At 43.9% G+C, this 22,317-nt stretch overlaps 1 protein-coding gene across 2 annotated transcripts; it reads left to right on the plus strand.

Annotated features, from left to right (window-relative positions):
• Positions 1 to 1,058: 1,058 nt before the first annotated feature.
• Positions 1,059 to 15,903, plus strand: LOC146575187 (syndecan-4-like). 2 transcript variants are annotated; one of them, XM_085275419.1, is made up of 5 exons: positions 1,059 to 1,385; positions 12,307 to 12,499; positions 12,591 to 12,628; positions 12,721 to 12,913; positions 13,239 to 15,903. In XM_085275419.1, the coding sequence occupies exons 1-5, from the start codon at positions 1,329 to 1,331 to the stop codon at positions 13,388 to 13,390; spliced, it is 633 nt and encodes a 210-aa protein (XP_085131545.1). In that variant the 5' UTR covers positions 1,059 to 1,328; the 3' UTR covers positions 13,391 to 15,903. The 2 variants fall into 2 exon arrangements, with proteins under 2 accessions (XP_085131545.1, XP_085131546.1); XM_085275420.1 differs by having other exon boundaries at positions 1,062 to 1,385; positions 12,310 to 12,499.
• Positions 15,904 to 22,317: the final 6,414 nt, after the last annotated feature.

Genomic DNA, 22,317 nt, shown 5'->3' on the forward strand with positions numbered 1-22,317 from the left:
AATCTAGATTGTCTAAATCTCTCGGTGATACCACAGAGATGATAATTACCCCAAATGTTTTGCAGATTTACATTAGGAAGCCATTTAAAATCTCTCAGGGCGGCAACCCTCCGCATCTTTCTTGCAGAGACACTTAGCAGATGTAGCAGATAAATGGAACAAAAGTGGATAAAAACAACAGGATGTGTGTATTTGTCCCCGCGGAGAAACTAAAAACCCCATTTGCTTCTTGAATTTTGAAAATGGACACCATTCAGCTGTGTCCTCTTCAGCGTCTTTGCTCCAGAGTTTCAACCATTTGGTCACTTTTGTGATTTCTGTCTTTGTGACTTTGGGGACGTCAACTTGTGTCATTGTTAACCACAACATAAAACATAAAACACTATAACTGCAATGACGCCGTTATACACTAGTTATCACTAGCTCCATGATTTATAGATGCCCAGCTGATAAATATGAGCCTTTGTCAGCATTCATTGTACCACATGCAGATAGAGTAATCAAACCACCGATTTATCTACGACCCACTTTAGCCACAGACACCCTTTACACAGCTATCTTCAGTAAGGAAAGATCAAACACGAATATGAATACACTTTTTCAGTATTTAAACATGAAAGACAAAAGCTGCGCTTACAAATCCTTTAGAATTATTCATTTAAAAAAATAAGTAATATTCATTCATTCAGCGCTTATTTTATTTTCCAGTCCCTGTTGTGTTTCTTTAAAAAATGAATATTTATAAATATGTGTAAAAGTAATACACAAAAAAGAACTAAAAGAAAGAAAACAAAGTGAATATTATGTTTTTTACTTATTTATAATTATTTGATTCATTACGTTTTATTATCACTGTTAATATATTTTTGTTTTTCTCGTTTTAAATATATTTGTACTGAGTTTTACATTCATGCATTCACTTAAAAATGGCGTTTTAAAAAAAATAACTGAGGTAAACAATAAAAGAAAAGGTGAAATGGGCGGAGCCAGCGGACAAGCCTAGCCTGTGGAATGTGCTGATTTCCACACGTCATACGTACGCTGGCCGATGATTGGTTTACAGACTCAAGTAAAAAAGACCAGACAAGCCGGCAGCTATTCAGTAAGCGCAGCAGCAGCGAACGAAAGAAACTTTACGGGAGAAACGGTGACGGTACCGAGAGGCTGACGGCTGTACTGTGTGTTATTTGCTGGACTATACTGGAACACAGCGGCGGGACACTGAAGACGCTCAGCTCGCTGTTTTTTTTTAAGCTACAAATCCCCGTTAAGCTAACGTTTAGGGCGACATTCCCGCTTGTTTTTGTGAACTACCTGGAAGAACAGCCATGCTCACCCTGTGCCTCGTGTTGATGTTATCCACTGCCTCCGTCTTCTCAGAGTCGGTAAGTAGTTTCTCCAGCGAGCAGCTCAAATTCAAACACTCGTGTATCTCTGTTTCGGGAGCGCTACCTTGCTGAGGTTAGCCCTGTGTTTGTGTGCTGTTAGCGGGAGCCGGAAGGCTGTGATTTACCTGTCCTATCCCTCTGTTTAAGTACGGAAATGAGAGTTGTTAGCCACTTAGCTTCTCCTGGGATATGGCAGCTATTATCCCGAATGGGGGGGGGGTCGTCACTTTTCCAGGATGAATCCCAGAGACACTTCCCAAAGAGGATCAATCCTGTTTGATCAAAGAGACAGTTTCCCGCCCCCGATAATAATACAGATGCACGCCAGACTCTCTTGTGTCTTTGAACACTTCTCCAGGTTGTTGCCAGTGTGAGCTAATGGGGAAATCTGAGTGCAGACTCCTTTTGGAGCCACTGAGACTTAAATGGTGAATCCATGTGTTGTTGTTAGAACAGAATTTGACTTTAATTAGTAGGATTTGTGTGTTATGAGGAGGCTCGCTGAGCTGGAAGGCACCAAATCCCAGTTTGAGTGAGATCCATGTTACGCCCCTTCCATTCTGATGCTTTCCCATTAACTGTCTATGAATTAGCTGACCAGGGGAGCTGGATGTGTTGCAAGCATGATTAGGTAAGCCTTGCAGCGTAGGTAGATCCATATTTGCTGATGATTCATGTCTACACGTGTTGCAAACGGGATGTATTTGGATTTAGTTGGGCGATAAAATAATTTTTAAAGTTCCAGAGACACTGTATTGAAGGTTTTCCTTTCTTGATAGTTAGATTGTTCTAGGCATAAATGTGAGGAGACATTATGCAAAAAAGACAAGTCTTTAATTGTTTTGCCCAAACATGCGTTACATTGCTTCTGTTTTGTTGCTCAGATTAATCATTTTTAGTGTGATTAACATCAACATTGAATGCTTGATGCCACCCACATACAAAAACATGCACCCTGCCCCCCTCCACTCAGGCCAGTTGGTCCATACGAATGGTGAGAATGAGCAAAAAGCAGTAAGAGCTGGTTTAACTGCATGTCTGACATACGGCAGGATTTGTTAAAGGATGCTAATCTCAGAGCAGATTGTTGTCTGTACAATCACGCTTTAGTTTGTGCAACACGTCACAACCATTTGTAGACACATTTGTAGGCTGGAGCGGTTCTCTGTTTAAGCAGCATAACGGTTATATTCGGGGTTCTGGCTATTCCACCGTTCCACATTTTGGTGTGAGAAGGGGTTGGAACAAAACATGGCGGCCTGATTGGGCCTTACAGTCTGTTACATTCCTCAAAGTATCTCCTCCTCCTCCTCTTCTTTCTTTTGGTCCCCCCTCTGGTATGTGACCTTTGGTGACCTTGACCGGCCCTCTCTGGGATTTTGCACACTTGATGGGGTCTCAATGGGGCCTCGGGGTGACACTCCACTTCTTTAACACAGCTAGCCTAGTGTGGTTACACCTACAGCTTTCCCACCAAAACATTCCCCCTTTCCTTCCTTAAACGAGCTCCAGATATTGACCCCTTTCTCTCCCGCGTGTCCTTTCCTTTAATGCATACTTGGCCTCTGAGCTATCACAATACTTGCCTCCTTGTGGCCTTTCCTCTCTGCCCACGAGGTCATTATTGGTATGTGGGTTTGGCATTCCCTGCTAATCGATAACAATGTTCTTTTACCTGACAATAGAACATGCTCTGAATGCAGAAAAAGGGTTTTTTGAGAGCCACAGGCACGATCGGAATGTTTTTATCACGGGATTGAGTCGGATTTCATATCAACTTGGATGCCAGCAGGAACTTGGTGCCATTTCGCTTTGGTCAGCTTGTCTGTTTTTATCAGTTTGTTCAAGATAGCGTGGCATGCCAAACAAACCCTGTTCTCTGTTCTTTTTATTTTCCATTGACCTCAGCGTTTTCTGCCCATGTATGGTCCTTCGCTGCCCAGCCAAGGGTGAAGGTGAAAAAGATAGGAAAGACCAGCCCAGTGTAATGTTTGTGCTAATGTGCAGGGCGTTTTTCTGAAATGTCAAAAATGTTGAGAGAACTCCAAACACATGCCTTCAATTATGATATAAGACAGAATAAAACAACATCTTGTTTAACAGGCTGAAAGATGAGCTTGTTTGGCCTTTAATAAGGGTATCGTTCATCTTTATGGAAATAGAAGTCCAGTTTTTATGATTTAATTTAACACATGTCCTTGAAGTTGAAATTGTGGTGGTTAATCGGGGTAAGAAAAGTCTTCTTTGCCCCAGAGTTAATCCATGTTGCCCCATCAAACCCTTAGCTTGTTGCCTCTGGAGCCCATTTGTTAGAACTTGTTGGAATGTGACTGGTTTTGCAGCCCCCCCCCCCCCCCCCCCCCCCGATCATTTGCACCAGAATGAAGCAGGTTTTTAAGGCTAGTTTTTTGTCTCCTTTGCATGATGGGGTGCAGGGTGGTGCTTGATAAATACTATGACTAGGATGTAATAATGGTTCCTGCTTTGCTGCCCGCTGGTCTATAAAATCCCTTTGGGCCCAGGAATGTTGGCACACAGAGAGAGGAGGTTTTTGTCCTTCCTGCCCACGACGGAGTGCAGTCGAATCCGATCCCCCGGACTCCCTCCACCCTTTTCCAACCACTGCATACTCTGGCAGCTGTAACGGGAACTATATGAATGCATTCAGGGCAGAAGTCGACCATAAAAACCCTCCAATTCTGGTTATATCACTTTCAGCTGACTTTTTTTTTTTTTTTTTAAGACAGGCAGTTTAAAGATGCTGAGCAGTCTCTGATTATAAGCCTCTGCTGTGTGCTGTTACTCTCAACAGGGGCTCTTGCAGATTTTAAGCACAAAAAAAAGTTATATTTTATATACATAGTTAAGTAAAGCGAAAAGCTGGTTATGCTCCAGAAACACTTGTTGCACATATAAAATCTGCTTGACCAAGCTATTTCAGCTTATGGCTTTCACCAGTGTCATCATAAAACATGTTGCAGACAACATTTTAACTGCTCCAGACTTTATGCAACCTCCAAAGTATTTAAAGTTGTGCAGGAAAACAGTTTATCTGCCTTTAAACTCATGCATCTGGTCAGCGTTACAGTAAAATCCATTAATTTGTGTTTAATACTTCAAAAATCTTACATTGTAACGACTGGAGAAGTTTAGACATTGCTTTCGGGCCTGGAAGTTGTGTTTTTATTATTTTTAATTAAATGACAGCAAACCCCTGCTGCTCCTTCATCGTCTATGACTAAAATTGGCAGGGCTTGTTTTATTCTGGGGATTTTCTTGCAAACTGGATGGGGAAGGACTCTTATTACCAGCTGTAGTCCGTGATGGTGGAGCTGGGAGACCTTTAGCGCTACATGAGCACCAGCAAACGAAACGTCACTCGCGAGGTCCTACTGGAACGAGAGCGGGGAAAGGCTGGAGCTAGCTGGTTGTATGCTGATCATGTTGTTGTCCTGAGGGAGTTTATGCGGTGCATGCGTGGACAGCGCTCCAGTTTGGGGTTTTTTGTTATTTTTATATATATATTTTTTTTATGTCAGGGGAATGTGAGCCTCGCTGTGATTCCTCTGGGAACGGCGAGCCTCGGAGGGAGGCCTTTTAATGTCAGCCTGTGCCGTCTCAGTCTCCTCGTTCTTTTGCACGTTTGTTTCAGGATTGAAGCCAGACTCTTTCCAGCTATCAGCTCCCGTCCACAGCACATGTATTGGGCATGAGAAATGATAATCAAAGCACACCATCCGCAGGCAGGCAGGCAGACATCCAAATGATATCGACCCAATATTTCTAATGTATCTGCAATGGGTTTTTTTGTTTTTTGTTTTTTTTTTGGTGATTATTAATGTGCGGCTGCTTCTGCCCGTTGTTTTCACTATTGATCAGCCTGTTAGTTGTTAGAAGCTGGTCAGATGGCTGAAGTCTGAGGTGACGCCATCAAAATCAAACATAGTGGGCTAGAAATGGCGTGCGATGATAATGTCAAACAACAAAGATTTCTTGAACTGTGTGCATAACCATTACCCTGAAGTGTAGCAACCATCATCCTTTCACCAAACTTTGAATTGGCCCTTTATTCACAGACGTGAGGATTATGGGGATTTTTGCTGATTCTCTTTTGATAAATAATTTCCCCCAGGGATCAATAAAGTATTCTGATTCTGATAACGGCTCATTGTGTTTGTCGGCTTCTGGAAATTTACTTCTTACAAACGAAACCCAGTTGATACTCCACAAACGGCACCCACCCACTGAGCAGAGCTCGCAGGCTGCTTTTGGGTGGCGTGAGGGTTTTCCCTTATTCGAATGCATTTCAGCAGTACAGCACCTTTTTGATGTGGTGTGTGTGAGGTCTACCTCGCGACTGTAGACCGCAACCGTCACATTAACCTTTAACTACCTGCACAGGATGCTACATTCATTTCTAATCCACTGAGTTAATCAATGATTAACTTTGGAAGTTTTGGATGTTTGAATGAGTCTCTGGACTTCTAGTGAACCCACAGACCACAAAAGACCTTTGACTGTGGGTTTTAGGAAAGAAACTCAACTTCACATGCTGTGAACTGAAAACACTACAACTCTCTTGTAGAAATGAAGAGTAAAATTAAACTCCCACTGTGTACGCTTCCTCTTTCAGTCACCCTCAAGCATTATAACCAACTGCCTTCATACACACCTGCATGTTTCTGCTTTGATTAAACTGTGCTTCTGACATCTGCTCGATTTAATGTTTGGAAATGGACGAGTTGGCACGATCTCTGTAAAAGAAAAGGTGTTACCCTCCGCATAATTAAAAACGTCTTTGTGAAACCTAAAATGTTGCCTCTTTTGTCAAGAAGCAAGCGTAAAGTAAACTCCTGAAATCACCAGAGCACTAAGCTTCACTTTGACTCAGTTACTATTGTCCTTCAATGAATAAAGACAAATATTAGTGAAATGAGTCAAATCTTAAAATCCAGTGTGATAAAGAGCCTGTTTTCTGTGAGACTTCTTAGATAAGACGGTGGCTGTACAATCAGCCAGCTGTGCAGCAGACTGGGACGATTTATTCTCTGCTGACGGGGCTAATTGAGCTTTAATGAGCCCCTCCTGAGAGTTTGATCTTATCTGTGCAGCTTTTGTTGGTCCCTTCCTGCTGCTGCCGAGCTCACCCTGTCGCATCTCTGACCGAATCCTCGACTAATGGTGAAAAAGGCCGGATGCCTGCATCGTCTCGAGCTCTTACTGAAGCTTGCGTCCTCCATCTTCCAGCGCTTTAATGCCACTCCCCCAGGCAGCATATCGCCGCCTTGAATCAAACATTACAGGCCGATAGACTACAGGGAAGACACCAAGGGGTCTTATCTGCTTAAAGATCAGCCTGCGAGCAGGAAAACAGGAAATGTCCATCAGAAACAAATCAGCATATTTGTTCTTTGTGCATTTAAGTAAACATCTGAGATATTTTTACTTGAATTTGTAGGAAACTTTTGGCTATATTTGGACATAAGCAGATCTGAGGTCAGCTTTATCAGACCGCTCAGTCAAATTAAACCTCCGTCCCTCACTGATTAGCACACTGTCAACATACAGTCACAGCTGATTAACAGATCAGTCTCAATGCCCAGCTTCATCCGGCTCTGAGTCGCAGCATGAATAACTAACTCGCACCGAGAACACGATCTGTAATCAAAGAGTGAGTTTCACTCTGGAAACCATGCTGCTTATGTGAGACCAGAAATGAGCCCAAGTAAGTATTTTGAGAGCCCATAACTTTGCAAATATTTGAAGTATGAAGGTAAAATTTTACTCCAGTTATTTTCAGGGTCAGCTGTTTCTGAGGAGAGTCAGGAGGGAGGCACTGATTGTTTTTGAACATCAGGGAAACGAGGTAAATGGTGACGGACTCTTACACACCTCCAAGCCGTGTGTGTGTTGCGTTGTGTCGGACTGAGGAATGTGCTCCTCCACATAGGTCAGCTCGGCAAAAAGCCAAAACCTCGTCGATGCAGCCGCCACATTCCTGCCTCATCCGCAGCGAAGCCAAAGCACACGCAGACGCTCGACTCGGAGCTCGGGCCAAACCAGCGAGGCTGCTGTCAGGTCTCTTCTGGCCTCACAGGCTGAAGGGGCCTGATACGGATGATAACGGGTGTCTTTGTTTTTAGGAGCTTCACCCATGACATGCAGACAGGGTTAGAGGTGCTGATGAAAAGTCTGAAATACTTGCACAAAAGGCTTCTTCCAGTTCCTTGGAATAGATGGAGACCCACTTCCAGGGAGTTTAGTGTGGCTGGTCTGGTGCTGGGAACTCCGCTATAGATAGATCCGGCGTAGGTAGGAGGAATCTGGAGCTCTGCTGTCAGTACGGAGAGGAAAATGTAGGTTAGTGTTTGAGGATGACCACATTCAGGCCTCCTGAAGGAACAGCTGAGCTGATATGGGTCAGCTTTATGATTTTAACGAAGCAATGATTTTCACTCCTCCCGTGGCCTTTGGATTTCTTTGGCGGTTACGTCAGAGGTCAGGAGTACATCTTACCAGCAGATGAAGTGACACAATGCTGGTGCAAATCCTGCTGGCTCAAGTATCAACGGGGGGGGGGGCTGAAGAAATGGGAGACACTGAGGAAGACGAGCACTGCTTTGGCCTCTGAAAACTGACTTTTCTGGACAAAGCTCGTGAGATGCCGGACACGGCAAAGAATAAGGAAGCACATTCCTGTCTTTTCACGTGTTGAACCTCCTCCAGTCGGCCGTGTGAAAGGACCAGATGCCCCTCTCCGTGCTGGCAGATGGAGGGATTGTTTCCAGAGTTTAATGAAGGGAGGCTGCTGGAGGCTTAGCCCAGTTACCTTGGTCATTGATGTGCTCTCGGGGCGTCCACTGGCATTGTTTGGTGTCAGTAGAAGGGACGGGCCCTAAAGCTGGTTGGTAGGACTCCTGGCAGACTGCTTTTTTTTTTTTTTTTTTAGCGAAGCTGAGCAGTTGGAGGGTTTTGGGTTTTAGGACCTCCGTGCTGTAATGGGCAGGATAAAGAAGGGTGTGATGGGATGGAGGTGTGACGTGTCTGATGGGGCAGGAATGGAGTCTACAGGGAGGGGGCGATGGCGTCTCTTTTCAAAGGCTAATCAAAGAAAGCCGATGGCTTTTGTTGTGCTTACAGTAACAGAAAAGGTCACATGACAACAAAGCACAGCAGTTAATCAGCTGGCTGATGGACGTGGTCGTTTCACAGATGTCAGCATCACTAATGTGACTTTTCTGTCACGCGTGATGATTTTGTTGCATGCGAGGACTGTCTGGGTCACATGGTTGGTAACCTCAGACTGTAACCACGTGGCACAAGGAGCTCTGCAGTTTGGGCCTTTTTATAAGACAAAGGGCAGCTGTGTTCAGCTGCTGGATTGACTCTGACCTTTGACCTCTGTGTTGGCTTTATCTGAGTGAGTGCTGTGATGAGTCAGGCTTTTATAGAACGAGTTATAAAACGTTAAAGCGGAGAGAGGAGGCTTTTTGTTGTTTTCTTCTTAAACAAGTCCATGTTTGGTTCTGTGGGAATGAGAAGCGGAGCCTTGAACAGAAATCTTATCCCATATTTCTTTCCACTGAATCCATTTGGTTGGTTGGTTTGGCTGCCATCCATATCCGGCTGCTTATCAGCTGTTGCACATTAGGCCCAAAACATACCAGGCTGTGAATCACTGATGGAGGACAAAATGGGGATCTGTTAACAGGCTGTAAAATGGCTGGTTGTGATTCTTCTGTCTGTAAACTCTCGGGACTTCCACTCTTCAGCTTTCACCGAGTTTTCCAGGCCGTTTGCAGGCGTTTGCGGCCTCCCCCTGAACCGCAGCGAGCTCTGCTGTAAAGCACGTAGCCGGACTTTGTGTCGCTGAAGCTCATTCAGGCTGTTTGTAATGAACACATTCGGCTTGATGTGAAGGAACAATGATAATCTGTCCACTCAGGCTGTTTGTGGCAGTGTTTCCAAGCAGATAAAGGCTGCTTTCAATTAAGTTTTAACGCGAGCTGAAGTGGAGAAACGGAAAGTTTGTTTGAAGAGAAAAAAATCACAAAGGTATCGCAGGACCTTTAAAACTGTAAATCCTTGAAACAGACACTGGCAGAGTAATGCAGTTCAAATGAAAATAACAAGCAAAAAGGAAAAAGTTCAAATAAATAAAACAAACCTTAAAATGGCTACAATAACCGAAAATTAGTAAGAACAGGAAATAAACTTTGTTCTGATATAGATTCAAATATAACTAATAGACTGTGACTATTCTTATAGACTAAGTTACAGGTATATAAAGTGCTTCAGGTGTGTTATGTACCCTCTGGAGGACAGACGGGGTCTTTCTTATTACTCACACAGTAAATGAGTGCGTGCCTGCTAACAGTGTAACATGTGCTGTGTGGCTGTGACTGAGTGGACCGCTCAGTAAAATGAGTGAGCGCTGATTTTCATGTCGATTTGTTACGTAACCTCAGCTCGGGCGCTCCTCTGTCCTCTGTTTGCCGGTCCGTGCTGGTTTAGAAGATGTTTACACACACACACACACACACACACACACACACACACACACACGCTGTGTTCCCTACCGATCTGTTTTCAGGCTGACGTTGGACAGTTTTTACAGAAACTGAGGCTTCCGGCGCTCATCCTTGGCTCTGTTTGTTTTTCCTGGATTTGGAACACCGTTGTTGTTTTTGTTGGGACTTGGCCTGAACCCCGTCCCAGCTCCGGGAAATTATAGTAAAAGTAGAATATGTCGCACATGTGACGGTAACATCGGAGGCCTTATGTAACGCAAGCCTCGAGCTTTTGATCTTTTCTGTTCTCCCAAATACGCCGGGCCTGCCGGGACAGGCCTCAGTCAGCCTGAGAGGCGTACGCTTCTTTTCTTTTAGCCCTCCGGGACGCAAGCGTCCAAGTTACACCACGCAGGGGTTAAAGGTCAGAGGAACCGGGAAGGGGAGCGTTTTCAACACCCCAGGACACAGAAGGACAAAACGTACTCTTACTTTTTTGTTTGTGTGGAACTTGAAAAATGCAAAGTGTTCCTGTTTTTAGAAAAAGGCCCACACCCACTCCACAGACTAAGGTTCGGGTCATTAACGTTCCTTAAGTTTGACAGGAGACGGTGACTAAACGCATAAAACCCGCCAATAAATCACTGAAATCCCTCGAGTGAGGCAAGAAAACGTGTTTTTGTAGCAAGAAGCAGAGAAATCAGGTTTTCTGGGCTTTTAAAACCATCTGTAACCGCAAATCGAAGTAAAACGAGCCTCGGGGGGGGGGGATGATGTCAAATATAACAAAATGAAGGGCTGTGAGTCCTGCTGGTTTACCTGATTGAATCAGCCTGACTCATACGGGTCCACACGGAGGCTTGAATGAGCGTAATTCCTCTAATGTGACTCAGAGGACGTGTTGCAGCAGGACTGTGAATGGTTGCGAGGAAATGAAGAGCCAGCAGTCACCACTTTTCGGCTCGGGATTACTGACAAAGACAGGCAGGCAGGCATGAATGCACACATACAGGATCACGGCTCCCTGCTGCACATGTAAGGGCTTTAAATGAGGACATAATAGAGCAGCGATCCTCAGCCGGGCTACTACCGCCACAGCTTTCAGGACGGACATGAAAAGACATGAAGAGAGAAGAAAAGATCAAATTTGTGTGGAAATGGATGCAGTACAAACCTTTAGCTGCAGCTGTTTCCAGCTGTTATCGGTTTGGATGTTTCTGCTTCAAGGACACAGACTGTGAATGTTTTCAAGCACTTTTAAATGATTTAAGTGTCCTGTTTAGTTCAGCTGCCCTCAAACCCAAAGATTGTTGTCACGAAGCATAAAAACATAAACAACAACAAGTTGTTCACCTTTAAGGAGCCGCAAACTCTTTCAAATTTGATGTTTGCTCCTGGATTTTTAAATACAGCTCTGTAAGGAAAGCCAGGAAAGAGGGACTCAGACGGGAAGAAATGGAGTAAAGTGCAAGGGAACGCACACAAAGGAGGCCTGAAAGTGTAGGAAACCAAACAAATTGGAGCAGGAGCGGCGAGTCCTCGCGAGCCCACCTTGTTGCTAAGGAGTCGCGGTAAAATGGCCGCCTTTGTTTGAAAGCTCTGTGCAGGCACAATGGGGCATCCCCTCCCCTCTTTCTTCTCTGCTTTTTAAAGGCAGCGGCTGAGAGGATTACCTTCAAACACGTCGTTACCACGCCGAGCGGCCGAGAACACACAAACAGGGAGGCCCCGGGCGGGCTGGGTTAACCCTTAAATGAAGACTGGGATGGAAGTAATTAAGAGCCTCGTGACGTACACGACTCGATCTGTGAGAGAGTGGACGAGGATGTTTGTGGGACATCCGGGAAGCTTTCCAGTCTGATTTGTGGTCTGCTTTTGTTCTCGCTAAATGGAAAGCTCAGAAAAATAAAAGCTTGTTCCAGTTTTCCCGACAACATAATCACCACTCTTCTTTTCCTTTAAACTCGATTGGCTGCTTCCTGTCGGACACAAACATCACATGGGCTCCTCCTCGTCTGCATCGCGTTCGGTGCTGTAAAACACATCAGGCTCATGTCCCGTGTGTGTGTGTGTGTGTGTGTGTGTGTGTGTGTGTGTGTGTGTGTGTGTGTGTTAGTGTTAATGATTAGGTGATGGATTTGGGGAGGGGGTGTTAATCCCATTCCTGCAGCTTAGCGGGCAAATGGTCACTGAAATAAACTCTTGTAATGTGATTAAATGTGGCTGATGTGCCCTCACCATGTTAAGCTTTGATAGGGATGGTAACCATGGCGACTGGGCTGATTGAAGGGGCCTGATTGGGCAGGCTTGACCAAAAAGTTACAGAGAAACTGGAAGCATGTCGGCCTATCAGACCGAAGGAGTGTTAGTGAGATAAAGTCCCTCTGAGCCTCCGTCTGATGTCCCAGCAGGTGAGGGAGACGGAGACATGGATGCCCATGAAGAGCTCGCAGACGGCCGGCGTGTCGACACGTGGCGGCGATCTGGAGGCGTCTGGAGACGCCCCGATTGGCTCAGACTTCGGCTTCACAGACGACGACGCTGACAATTACACGTACGACGATGAAGACTACAACGACTTCTCTGGATCTGGTGACGCAGGTCGGTCCTGACGAGAAACACTCAGCGCAGCGATTTCTGACGTTTACGTAGAATCTGTAAGATTAAATGAAGAATCTGCTTCTTTCCACAGACACGCCCATGTCACCTGACGAGACGACAACAGTGAAGGTGAGAAGCGTCTGCACGTGGAGTCTCCTTAAATACTTAAACCCTCAACCATGCAGCAGAGGCTTCACCAACTCTTTTCTCTTCATTTACAGCTCGACATTATTGACAATAAGATCCCCGAGCCAGAGCGCCCGGTGCGACCAACCGTCAACGAGAGAGATATCGTTGAGAAGAACGAGATCCCTGTGCTGGGCAACGACGATCGCAGAGAAGACAACCTGTCCAATGTCCTCATGTCCCACACCGGCAACGAGAGCATCACGAGCAAGACGGAGTTCCTTGCAGGTCAGTCGTGCTCTTACAAACATCTTTGAAGCAGCCAAAACGTAACTTTGAGTTTTTAAATGTCCAAAGATGGAAATGCTGCCCGAGTTTTAACATCAGACGCAGGAAAATTTCCCTAAGCTGTGATAAACTTAAACTAAGAACAAGAGCACGGTAGCGCTCGTACACGATGTCAGATGACGTGACTTCTAAAGTGTAGGGCTGACGAGGAGCTTCAGAGCTCCCTCCCCAGAGGAGCAGGAGGAGGCTCCTGTCTGGGTGGAAGGAGTAGGAATCACTGTCACAGCTTAAAAAGTCTCATCTGTCGCTTTACTTTCTCTTCCAGCTCTGACCGCGACCCTCGCCGTCAGCCTGGTGCTCGCCGTCCTCCTCATCCTCTTCCTCATCTATCGCATGAAGAAAAAGGACGAGGGCAGCTACGATCTGTCGAAGAAGCCCATCTACAAGAAGGCCCCCACCACAGAGATCTACGCATAGACCCCGACCTCCTCCTGCTCCTCCTCTTTTCACAACCACACACAATCACACACCTCACTCCCTTAAAAACCCAATCAGGGCCGGCGTCTGGCCTTGCCATGCCTCATCATCATCATCATACCTCCTCCTCCTCCTCACTTTCCTCCAGCGGAGCGATGCTGGGTAAATCAGAAGAGAAGCCCCGACAACACAATCGACAGACTGGCTCCTCCCTGATGTGCGCTTTATTACCGACGCTCTCTGAACCAATCAGAGGCTTCGCTTTCTCAGAAAAGGAAAATGAGCGACAGGAGTGGACTGTCTCAGCTGCCATGACCTCACTTCCTCTCAAACAGGACAAGACTCCTCCCTTCTTTCCTTTAAAAACACTAAAACGGTACTTTTATCGGTCCAGTTATTTATTCTCTCCTCTGAACCTGCAACTTCTAAAGACTAACGAGGTTTTCATGAGATTTTTTTTTTTTTTTTAATGCCATAATGAGAAAAACAAAGTTGGTTTTAATCTGAAAGTTGTGCAGCGGTTTCATGCTCCGTTAGAAGTGACCCTGTATAGAAGTGTTGTTTCTGCACTGTAAAACGATCACTTCCTGTTCTGTAAACCTTCAGATGCAGCAGAGTTCATTAAAATGACCTTAAAAGGCTTTTTATTTCCCTTCAAAGCTCCTGGTATGTTTGGTTTCTCCTCAGCACATAGCACCAGACGAGTCGTACCAATCCCTGAAAGGAATTTGCAAACGTTGGAGGACCCCGGGTTATTCACCAGCACGTCATAGCGGCGAGGCGTTGCTGCACTCCTCAGCATCGCGCCAGGCGTCGACACTTTCGGATGTAGACTCGCTCACTTTCCTGCAGAGAGTTCGAGGATACGAAGCTATATCCGAATAGCTGGTTAGCTTAGCTTACAAAGTGAAAAGCATTAGCCAAAGCTAATACAGCTAAAGGCTATTATGTGTGAAGTAGCTGTAAACTCATCAAATTAATGTTCTCGACATATAATGTGCAGATTTGGGTTTAACCACCTTTTTAAGCATAAAGTCAGTCTGATGGCAGCATTTAAAGTCGGGTTTCCTCAGCTAATGCTATGCTACAGTAGCGTAGCAACGCTAATGTAACATTTGGGGCTTTTTTCCCCAGTTTTTCATAAATTAAGATGAAAGAAATGAAGCGTAAATGTGGTCTTCGGTAATTCCGTTAGCTGCTTTTTTTTTTTTTCTTTTTTTTAATTAATCTAGCTAGCTGATTTATTTGTGCTAAGCTAACTCTAATGTAATTTTGACCAAACGTGAGTGGCTTATATCTTTTCTAAAACTTGCCAAATTAAAATTGTAATTCCTTCAGTTCTTTCAGCACTGAGGTGCTAATCCGTGTAAAAGTTGAGCTCTGTGATTGCAGAAACAGTACTTTTTTCTTTCTTTGATATATATATATTTTTTCTCAATCATGGGGTTGATGCTTCTCTCGATAAGCTACACGACTGTTTGCTGTTTAGTTTTTATATTTTCAGTCACAGTTCTCGGAGCAATCGCCGACGCCGTCGTAAGCCGGTCCAATGCATCCAGACTGCTCTACCAAGGATTTGTACATAGTCATTAAATATCAATTTTTAAAAAAAGCTTAAATATATTAACTTGGTACTCAGCCGTGTTCTGGCAACAGAAATATCTACCAAATATTTAAATGCCAAATTGTTTTGTTTTTGCTCTTTGGTGTCCTGCAGTAACCTTCATGTGATTTACTGTAAATGTAAGTTTTGATACTACCGATGCTAATACTAACGCCTCTAATGTCCTCCAGTGTTTTATTTTCCCTCCTGTAGATCAACTAGTTCCCCTCCGTTATTATTTTTAATTAATTTAACTGTCAAATTATTTTATTGCCTTCCTTCAGGTTCGGGTGTTCACCCTTAAGCTGTTGTATATGTGATTTTTAAAAGTTTTATATACACTAGTTTCAGATTTCCAGCAAATAGTTTTGAAACTTTTTATTTGGTAAGAGTGTCTATTATCTTTTAGACTTTTTGCTTTTGTATTTATGGTTTTGTTTTTTGTAGAAGGATTGATTATGTGGTTGCTGTACGTCTCTTCGTTCGAGGGATGTTGTGTCGATGAGCCACGTTGCCGTCAGCAGACCTCGGGTCGATTCTTGGCTACTCACTTTTGTAAATCTGAACACGACCGGCGACGCGAGCAGCCGCACAGTTACGAAAACACTCGAGGCCTGATAACTGACACAATGCTGCTGCCCGTGTCCTCTGGTGTGCCGGGAGGAACGAGCTGACCTCTGACTCGGGCAGAGGAGTAAATCTGATCAGATTACACGAGTTTAAAAAAGAATATTTCAAAAAGCAGTCTGTCGTCGGCCCCAGGTCTGAGTCGGTAAACATGGGAGGGTATGTTCTGCTGCTTAATGTCACAAATACCACACGTGAATCATTGGAGTGGAGCCAATGAATCATTGGTTTCTCAATGCTGGTTCCGATTTATTGAAAATAAAGTTATTTTTATGCACATTAACATTTTAACTGTGTGTTTTGTTTCATTTCCTGAGGGAAAGATGACTAAAGAGACACTTGTCACTTCACCTGATCACAGGGGGTAAATTCCCCCTCAGCGGTTTTCTTTCTAGTTGTTACTCTGACAGCGTAGGACTCCTGCTATCTTTGCTTTCTTAGTATTTTGTGTTGCACAAACAGTGCAGGCGTTGTTGCCAAGGAGACGAGCACAGTTTAAATGCACAAAACCTTTTTAGCACGATTTATTTTGTGTTCGGCATGAAGGAAAGGCAGATGATAACAAATGTACTTCGAGTAACTGAGGAGCTGCTTTCACTGTCAAAGAGAGTCCAGGTGTGTGTGTGTGTGTGTGTGTGTGTGTGTGTGTGTGTGTGTGTGTGTGTGTGTGTGTGTGTGTGTCGGATCGAACTGACAAGCCGTTGCCTGCCAGCTTCAGCGCAGCCGGGAAAAACACACTCCACTAAACGCCAAAACACTGACGAATGCGGCTCTGCTGGGAGGGGCGCACACATTCCAGCACACACATATTCAAACATTATCCTTCACACACGCTTTCATAACCAAGCACACGGCCGCGCGGGTGGGGGTGCTGGCGGGGGCACTTTACACTGGACCTATTTGTTCAAAAACAAGAACAGGCGAAGGTTAAAGTGCCACTTTTTTTTTAAATCCTCTTTGATCCAGCTCCACCTGTCTGCTCCTGCTGGATGCTGAGCAGGTGAAGTGTGCGTGCTTTGCATCAGGTCTGAATGGGGACTTTCCTTTCACAAATTTGGTCCTGATAAAGTTCCCCCGGTTATTTTTATTTGGTTTAAATACAGATGTGCCTGCATAAAAACAGAAGGGGGCAACTGCCAACATGCTCCAACGTACAGCTCCAGAAGCACGGCCGTTTCTACGACTTTTTTCTTACTGGGTGGGAGAGTGAGATGTGACTACATGGAGGCACAGACAGCCTGCCTGGAGTTTGCCAAAAGGCACATGAAAGACTCTCAGACCACGAGAAATAAAACTCTCTGGTCTGATTGAACAAATATCCCCTACGGGGAAGCATGGTGGTGCTAACATCTTGCTGTGGGAATGTTGTGCAGCTGCAGGAACTGGAAGACTAGTCGAGGTCAAAGGGAAGGGAGAGGTCACGGGAATGCCGATATGTGCGCAGACATCACTGGTGATGCTCTGGAGCGATCGGGATTCATCTGCCAACCGGACAGCAGCCCTCATTAATTAGCACAATTTTGATGTAACATTATATGTGATCAGTTTTGGAATAAGGCTGTAACAGGACAAAATGTAGAACAAGTGAAGCTCTGTGAAAACTTTCTGGATGCTCTGTATATAAAGCATGTAGAAGCATCACAATACCTTTGCTAAACTGAATCATACTTGCAAGATTAGGAGGCAGCTTCTCGCAGTTAATTGTCACACTGCCACTAAAAAGGGCTGCAGGAATAAATGCTCATAGTAATAATAATCATCTAAGGAGCTCGGGAAGAAATGCAACCTTCAAGAAACTTAAACAAGTCTTTTCTTTAGATTACTATGACCTGGATATCATAGGAGTGATCGTTCCTCTGTTTGAATGCAAACAGTCAGTAGACATTCATAACTAAAGATCTACAGGTCACAGGATGAGGTTTTGCTAACGAGAACTGCAAAGGCAGAAAATGATCAAGCACAGGATGTCAGATGGAGTCAGATAAAACCAGAAACCAGACTGTGTAACGTCACTGTGAGGTTTCTAAGTTTCAGCTGGTAATCTGTAACAACGGCTGGTTTTCACAGGCAGTAGTTTCAGTGCAAAGACCAAGTTTCCAGATTTTAAGCTGTAATTTAAAGGGGGCTGGTCACTCAGTTCCTTTTTTTAATGCTCAAAAATGTTAAAAATAACTCAAAATAGCAATATCTTCAAGGACCTGGTGGTCCATCATATTACAGCAAGCGTGTTTGGGAATCCAGAGATCAGGGACTCCAGCCACCTGATAATTCAAACTTAATACAGTTTAAACAGGTCATTTATTATTCAAATAAAAATGTTGTGAGGGTAAACTGGCCCCTGATAGGGTCCCCCGTAACAAACTGGTCCTCGGTGTGGGGCCACACAGAGCAAATCTAAAAATAAAATAAATCAAGGTTCCAGTTTACCTGGAACAGGGTCCATCCTGCCCGGAACAGGATCTCAGACCAGACCCAGGATAAGGGCAAGCGTCAGGTGGCCGTGCCTATGGAGCCCAGCCGGGCGCCGCGGTCCTGGTGCTCTGATCCCCAGCTTCCTTAGGCCCCGGGGCAGACCCAGGACTCCCTGGGGAAATTATATCTCTTGGCTGGGATGGGAACAACTTGGTGCTCTCCCTGGATGAGCTAGAAAAGGAGGCTGGGCTGAGGGAAGTCTGGGCTTATAAACCAGATAAACGGCTGAAAATGGATGAAAGGATGAGATGTTGTTTTTGTTGTTGTTTTTGTTGTTGTTTGTTTGTGCCCGATGCCCTCCTGATGTGTGTCTCCTCCACGACGAAACTTGAATATGTGAAACACAAATGAAGCCAAAAACATGTAAACGTGTTTATTTCTACTGTAAAGTTTTAACCTGGGAGTCTACGGGGACCGACTCATGCTGGAGCCTCATGTGGACACTGCAGGAACTACAGCCTTTCGCGCTTCTGGGTTAGCTTAATTTTTCTGTTGCAGAGGACGACGTGATGTGTTCAGGTTATTTTAGGAGAGTGTGATTTAAACACAGATATGGCACTAACATGACTGTTGAGTTTTAGTAGCTTTGTGGGGACCCACAAAGTTGAGGAAGTCATTTTAGTATCATTAAAATATCAGTAGGTCTAACTGGTTAATGAGTGATTACAGTGTAGGGGCCTGGGTTTATAGTGTCATTCAGGTTTTCTGTGTTATTTTAGGAAATGTTTTCCGTGGAACTGAATGAAGTAAACATGGTTTTTCCTCGGTACTGAGTCATTAACCTAATCAGGTAAGCACAGATATAAACTTCCTTGAGCCCAAATATAGAGCACAGAGTCTGCAGATGTATGCTGAACTGCTTTGTGCTGCACAGAAAACACATTCTTTTCTTATCTGTTGTTCTGGCAGTCCTTTTCATGTCCACACACCTTCACACACAACCTTCGCTGTGTCTTTAGGAACATTTACGGGAACTTCCAAGACGTGTTGCACCAGGCAGGGTGTTACTGGCTCTTTTGTCTTTTATCCTCTGAGACTCAAATCAATGAACCAACGGTTGCAAAAGAAGATTTCAACATCTCTCTGCACACTTATCGCTCTGCATCTCTGCTATGGTTTCTTTGCTTATATAAAGAAAGAGATAACATCTGACACTGAGTTGTGGATTCAAATGAAACAAAATGAAAAATTATCATCCGCAAGATCTTGATTTCTGTTTTTTGGAGCAGTTCAGAGCCTGTTAGCGGTGTGGTCAAACATTTAAAGCTATTAAAATGTTAAAGTTCCCTTTAGAGGAATCAGAGGGATTAATTATTGGATCAGCTCTGAAACCTTTTGTGTCAGATGCAGTTTGAGCTTTAATCTGCACCTCTCAATGGCAGCTCATTAAGCCATTGAGAAGTTACTGTCACAAGCATCAAAGATGAGCTCTTTGTAGTCCATCTTTGGACATTGCAGACAGACGTCAACAACATCCGCTACATACGGAGCCTGCTGTAGGTGCTGTCAGTGTTTGCACCTCCACCTTTTGCTTTTTAGCCTCTTGGATGAGAGTAGTGGAGTAGTTGTTCCCAACTACTCTACACAAATTCCTATGCTTTAGGAATTTGTGACAGCTATACAATACAGCCATGCAGAAAAGGTTATTCCATTATTGCATCAGAGCTCTTTAAAGGAAAACAGGGGAACCACATGACCTCTGGTCTGGTTCTGGAGTTTTTGAACCAGAGGAAGTTAAAGGTCAACAACAGCGTTATTCAGCCAGGCCTGACTGGTTTGGCATAAAATGGAAACTCTGCTGATGTTCCAGTGTAGCTGTTATCACATTCCACTAATGTGTGGTCATATTTGCATCTGCCTGTTTGCTGCATTGATGGAATTAAAGCATCAACACTTCCTCCTCCTCACGTCGGTGCCAAAGTGACGTCATTGCGTCTGATATTGAGGGTTCTTGTTTATCATCAGATATGCACTGATTGTCATTCTTTTAAAAGTGAGTCCTGCCAATAACGATTTTTATCAATTTCAGATTTCTTTCAATGAATTATAACAGACAGCATATCAAAAAATAAATCAATTAAAAATGGAATTATAATCATAAAAAGCATTTAAACTTTACATTACCCCCCAAACTGCAGTAAGTTACAGGATATTTTTCCCACTAAAACAACATGAAACAGTAAGACTCTGCTACTGGAATGAAATGATACAAATACACCTTACAATATAAAGCACCTCAATGCGCTTTATATTGTAAGGTACAGAGAAAAACCCAACAATCATATGACCCCCTATGAGCAACCACTCTGGCGACAGTGGGAAGGAAAAACTCCCTTTTAACAGGAAGAAACCTCCAGCAGAACCAGGCTCAGGGACAAAACATGTTCCAGTATGTTTGTAACTTCACCAGATAAAAGGACATCGACTCTTTTTCATTTGTCTCTGTAATTTCCCTCATAACTGTTTTGATCCTTTGCTCATACTGAGGCTGCTAGCTTTAGCTTTAGCCTGTGTTAGCTTCTTTGAAATGGATGATTTAAGTCTGATTAGGTTTGTTGAACGTTTTTGTGACAGTTCTTTGCACTTTACAATAAACTTTGCTTCTTTAGCTTCACTTTCACGCTAATGACATGTTAGCATGTGACTGCACCACTGTGCACAGATCATACATGGATGTCAGTTTTAATATAGGCACATTTCAAACCAGCAATCTTGTCTTTAAATTACTGAATGCTGTTTGGTGTTAATAAGACAAAACAATTAAAATTGTTTAAATAATGTAAATTTAGTCGGATTCATATATGTGTAATATGTGTTATTGTTTTTTTGAGGTTGTATTTAAACAGATATAGAACCTGCTGAGGACCAGATGATTTTTGCATTTAAACTCACTTATCTGTTGTATTCATGTTCTATTTTGCATATGAAACTGTGGGCAAGTTCGTTCATGCCAGATGTTCAACTTGAAAACCTTGACCTGGACGTCATCTGAAAGCAGCCGACATGTTTCCACTGTTTCCTTCTCCCGACCTCATCTGCATAAACGTCTTCCTTCTTCCGTTTACTCCATTTGAATGTTGGGAGGAAGTTAAACTGACAGCATTGTTCAGCCAGCTCTGACCTGACGCCAACGTTGTTCCAGTTGCAATCGATCGATTCATTGCATCGATGGGATTAAGCATTAACACTTCCTGATCCTCTGCCTGTGCTCTTTATGCTTTTTGTTGTTTTTATTTCCTTTATCTTATGAATATGTTAAAAGTTTTTGTCGTCACAGGGACTTTTTGTTCCATAAGTGGGTCAGAGTAAGCTTTAGAAAAGCAGCAGCATGTGAGGGCTGCTTTAGGTTCAACGATAACATTATATATATATAGCTGGGTTATATATGAGGTTCAGCCTCATCACGCAGGTGAGTCCTTCATCTCTCAATGTGTTGTAGCTCAGGACGCTCTCAAGCTATCAGCTATTTTCTTCTGGATGAGCACAAATCACAGTAATATGTCTGAATAAGTCAAAATAATATGGACACCCACGTGTGTGTGTGTGTGTGTGTGTGTGTGTGTGGTCTCTATCTTTTATTCTCTTCTTTTGTTTTGCAGACACACACAGGTGTTTGAAATCTGACATTTTTACAGTTTATAGATCGGCATGTCTGGATTGTTTTACCTTTATCTGGCACACACACTCTCAACACTTTGTAGAAGCTTTCAGGTAAATAAAATGATCCAGTGTAAGCAGCCTGTGTCACTTGTCTGCAGTGCACATACCAAGCAGCCATGCAGGTGAAGCAGGTCAGGTTACACTTTAATTTTAAAACAGGAAGTAGCCGAGTTAACGCAGGTAAATAAGTAACTTTAAAAAACCCAAATATCTGGGCTAAAATCCACCTTTAAATGTTGGAGAATGATCACACAAACTCGTTTAACATTGGAAGATTCACAAACCATCCACCTCCTCAGGCTCTGTGGGAGGCTGTGAAACTCACTTTAGGGTCTTTTCACTCCATAAAGTTGATGTCTTGTGCGTTTTGTGCTGTTAAAATCTGTCTGGATGTTCTAAGTTTTGTCTTTTTGGCCACAGAACGACCTCCCCTAGAAATCTGTGACATTTTTACTTTTGATGTAATCGTTTAAAATCTCCTGCTAGGCTCTCGAGTGGGCGAGACCCCCTCCACAAAGCAGATCACACAAACTGAGAGGAAGCCGGGGCTCTTAAATCTGTCAGC

This window comes from Mchenga conophoros, linkage group LG5 (genome assembly GCF_057382185.1).
Source record: "Mchenga conophoros isolate Kocher_MC1m ecotype Shallow Benthic linkage group LG5, M_conophoros_male_GT1.1, whole genome shotgun sequence".
NCBI classification, from domain to species: Eukaryota; Metazoa; Chordata; class Actinopteri; order Cichliformes; family Cichlidae; genus Mchenga; species Mchenga conophoros.

Excerpts from the sequence above, each read along its gene's own strand:
- LOC146575187 (XM_085275419.1), top strand. The coding sequence starts at position 1,329 with ATGCTCACCCTGTGCCTCGTGTTGATGTTATCCACTGCCTCCGTCTTC. Across the intron at positions 12,500-12,590 it reads CTCTGGATCTGGTGACGCAG|ACACGCCCATGTCACCTGAC; the intron begins GTCGGTCCTGAC and ends TTCTTTCCACAG. Across the intron at positions 12,629-12,720 it reads ACGAGACGACAACAGTGAAG|CTCGACATTATTGACAATAA; the intron begins GTGAGAAGCGTC and ends CTTCATTTACAG.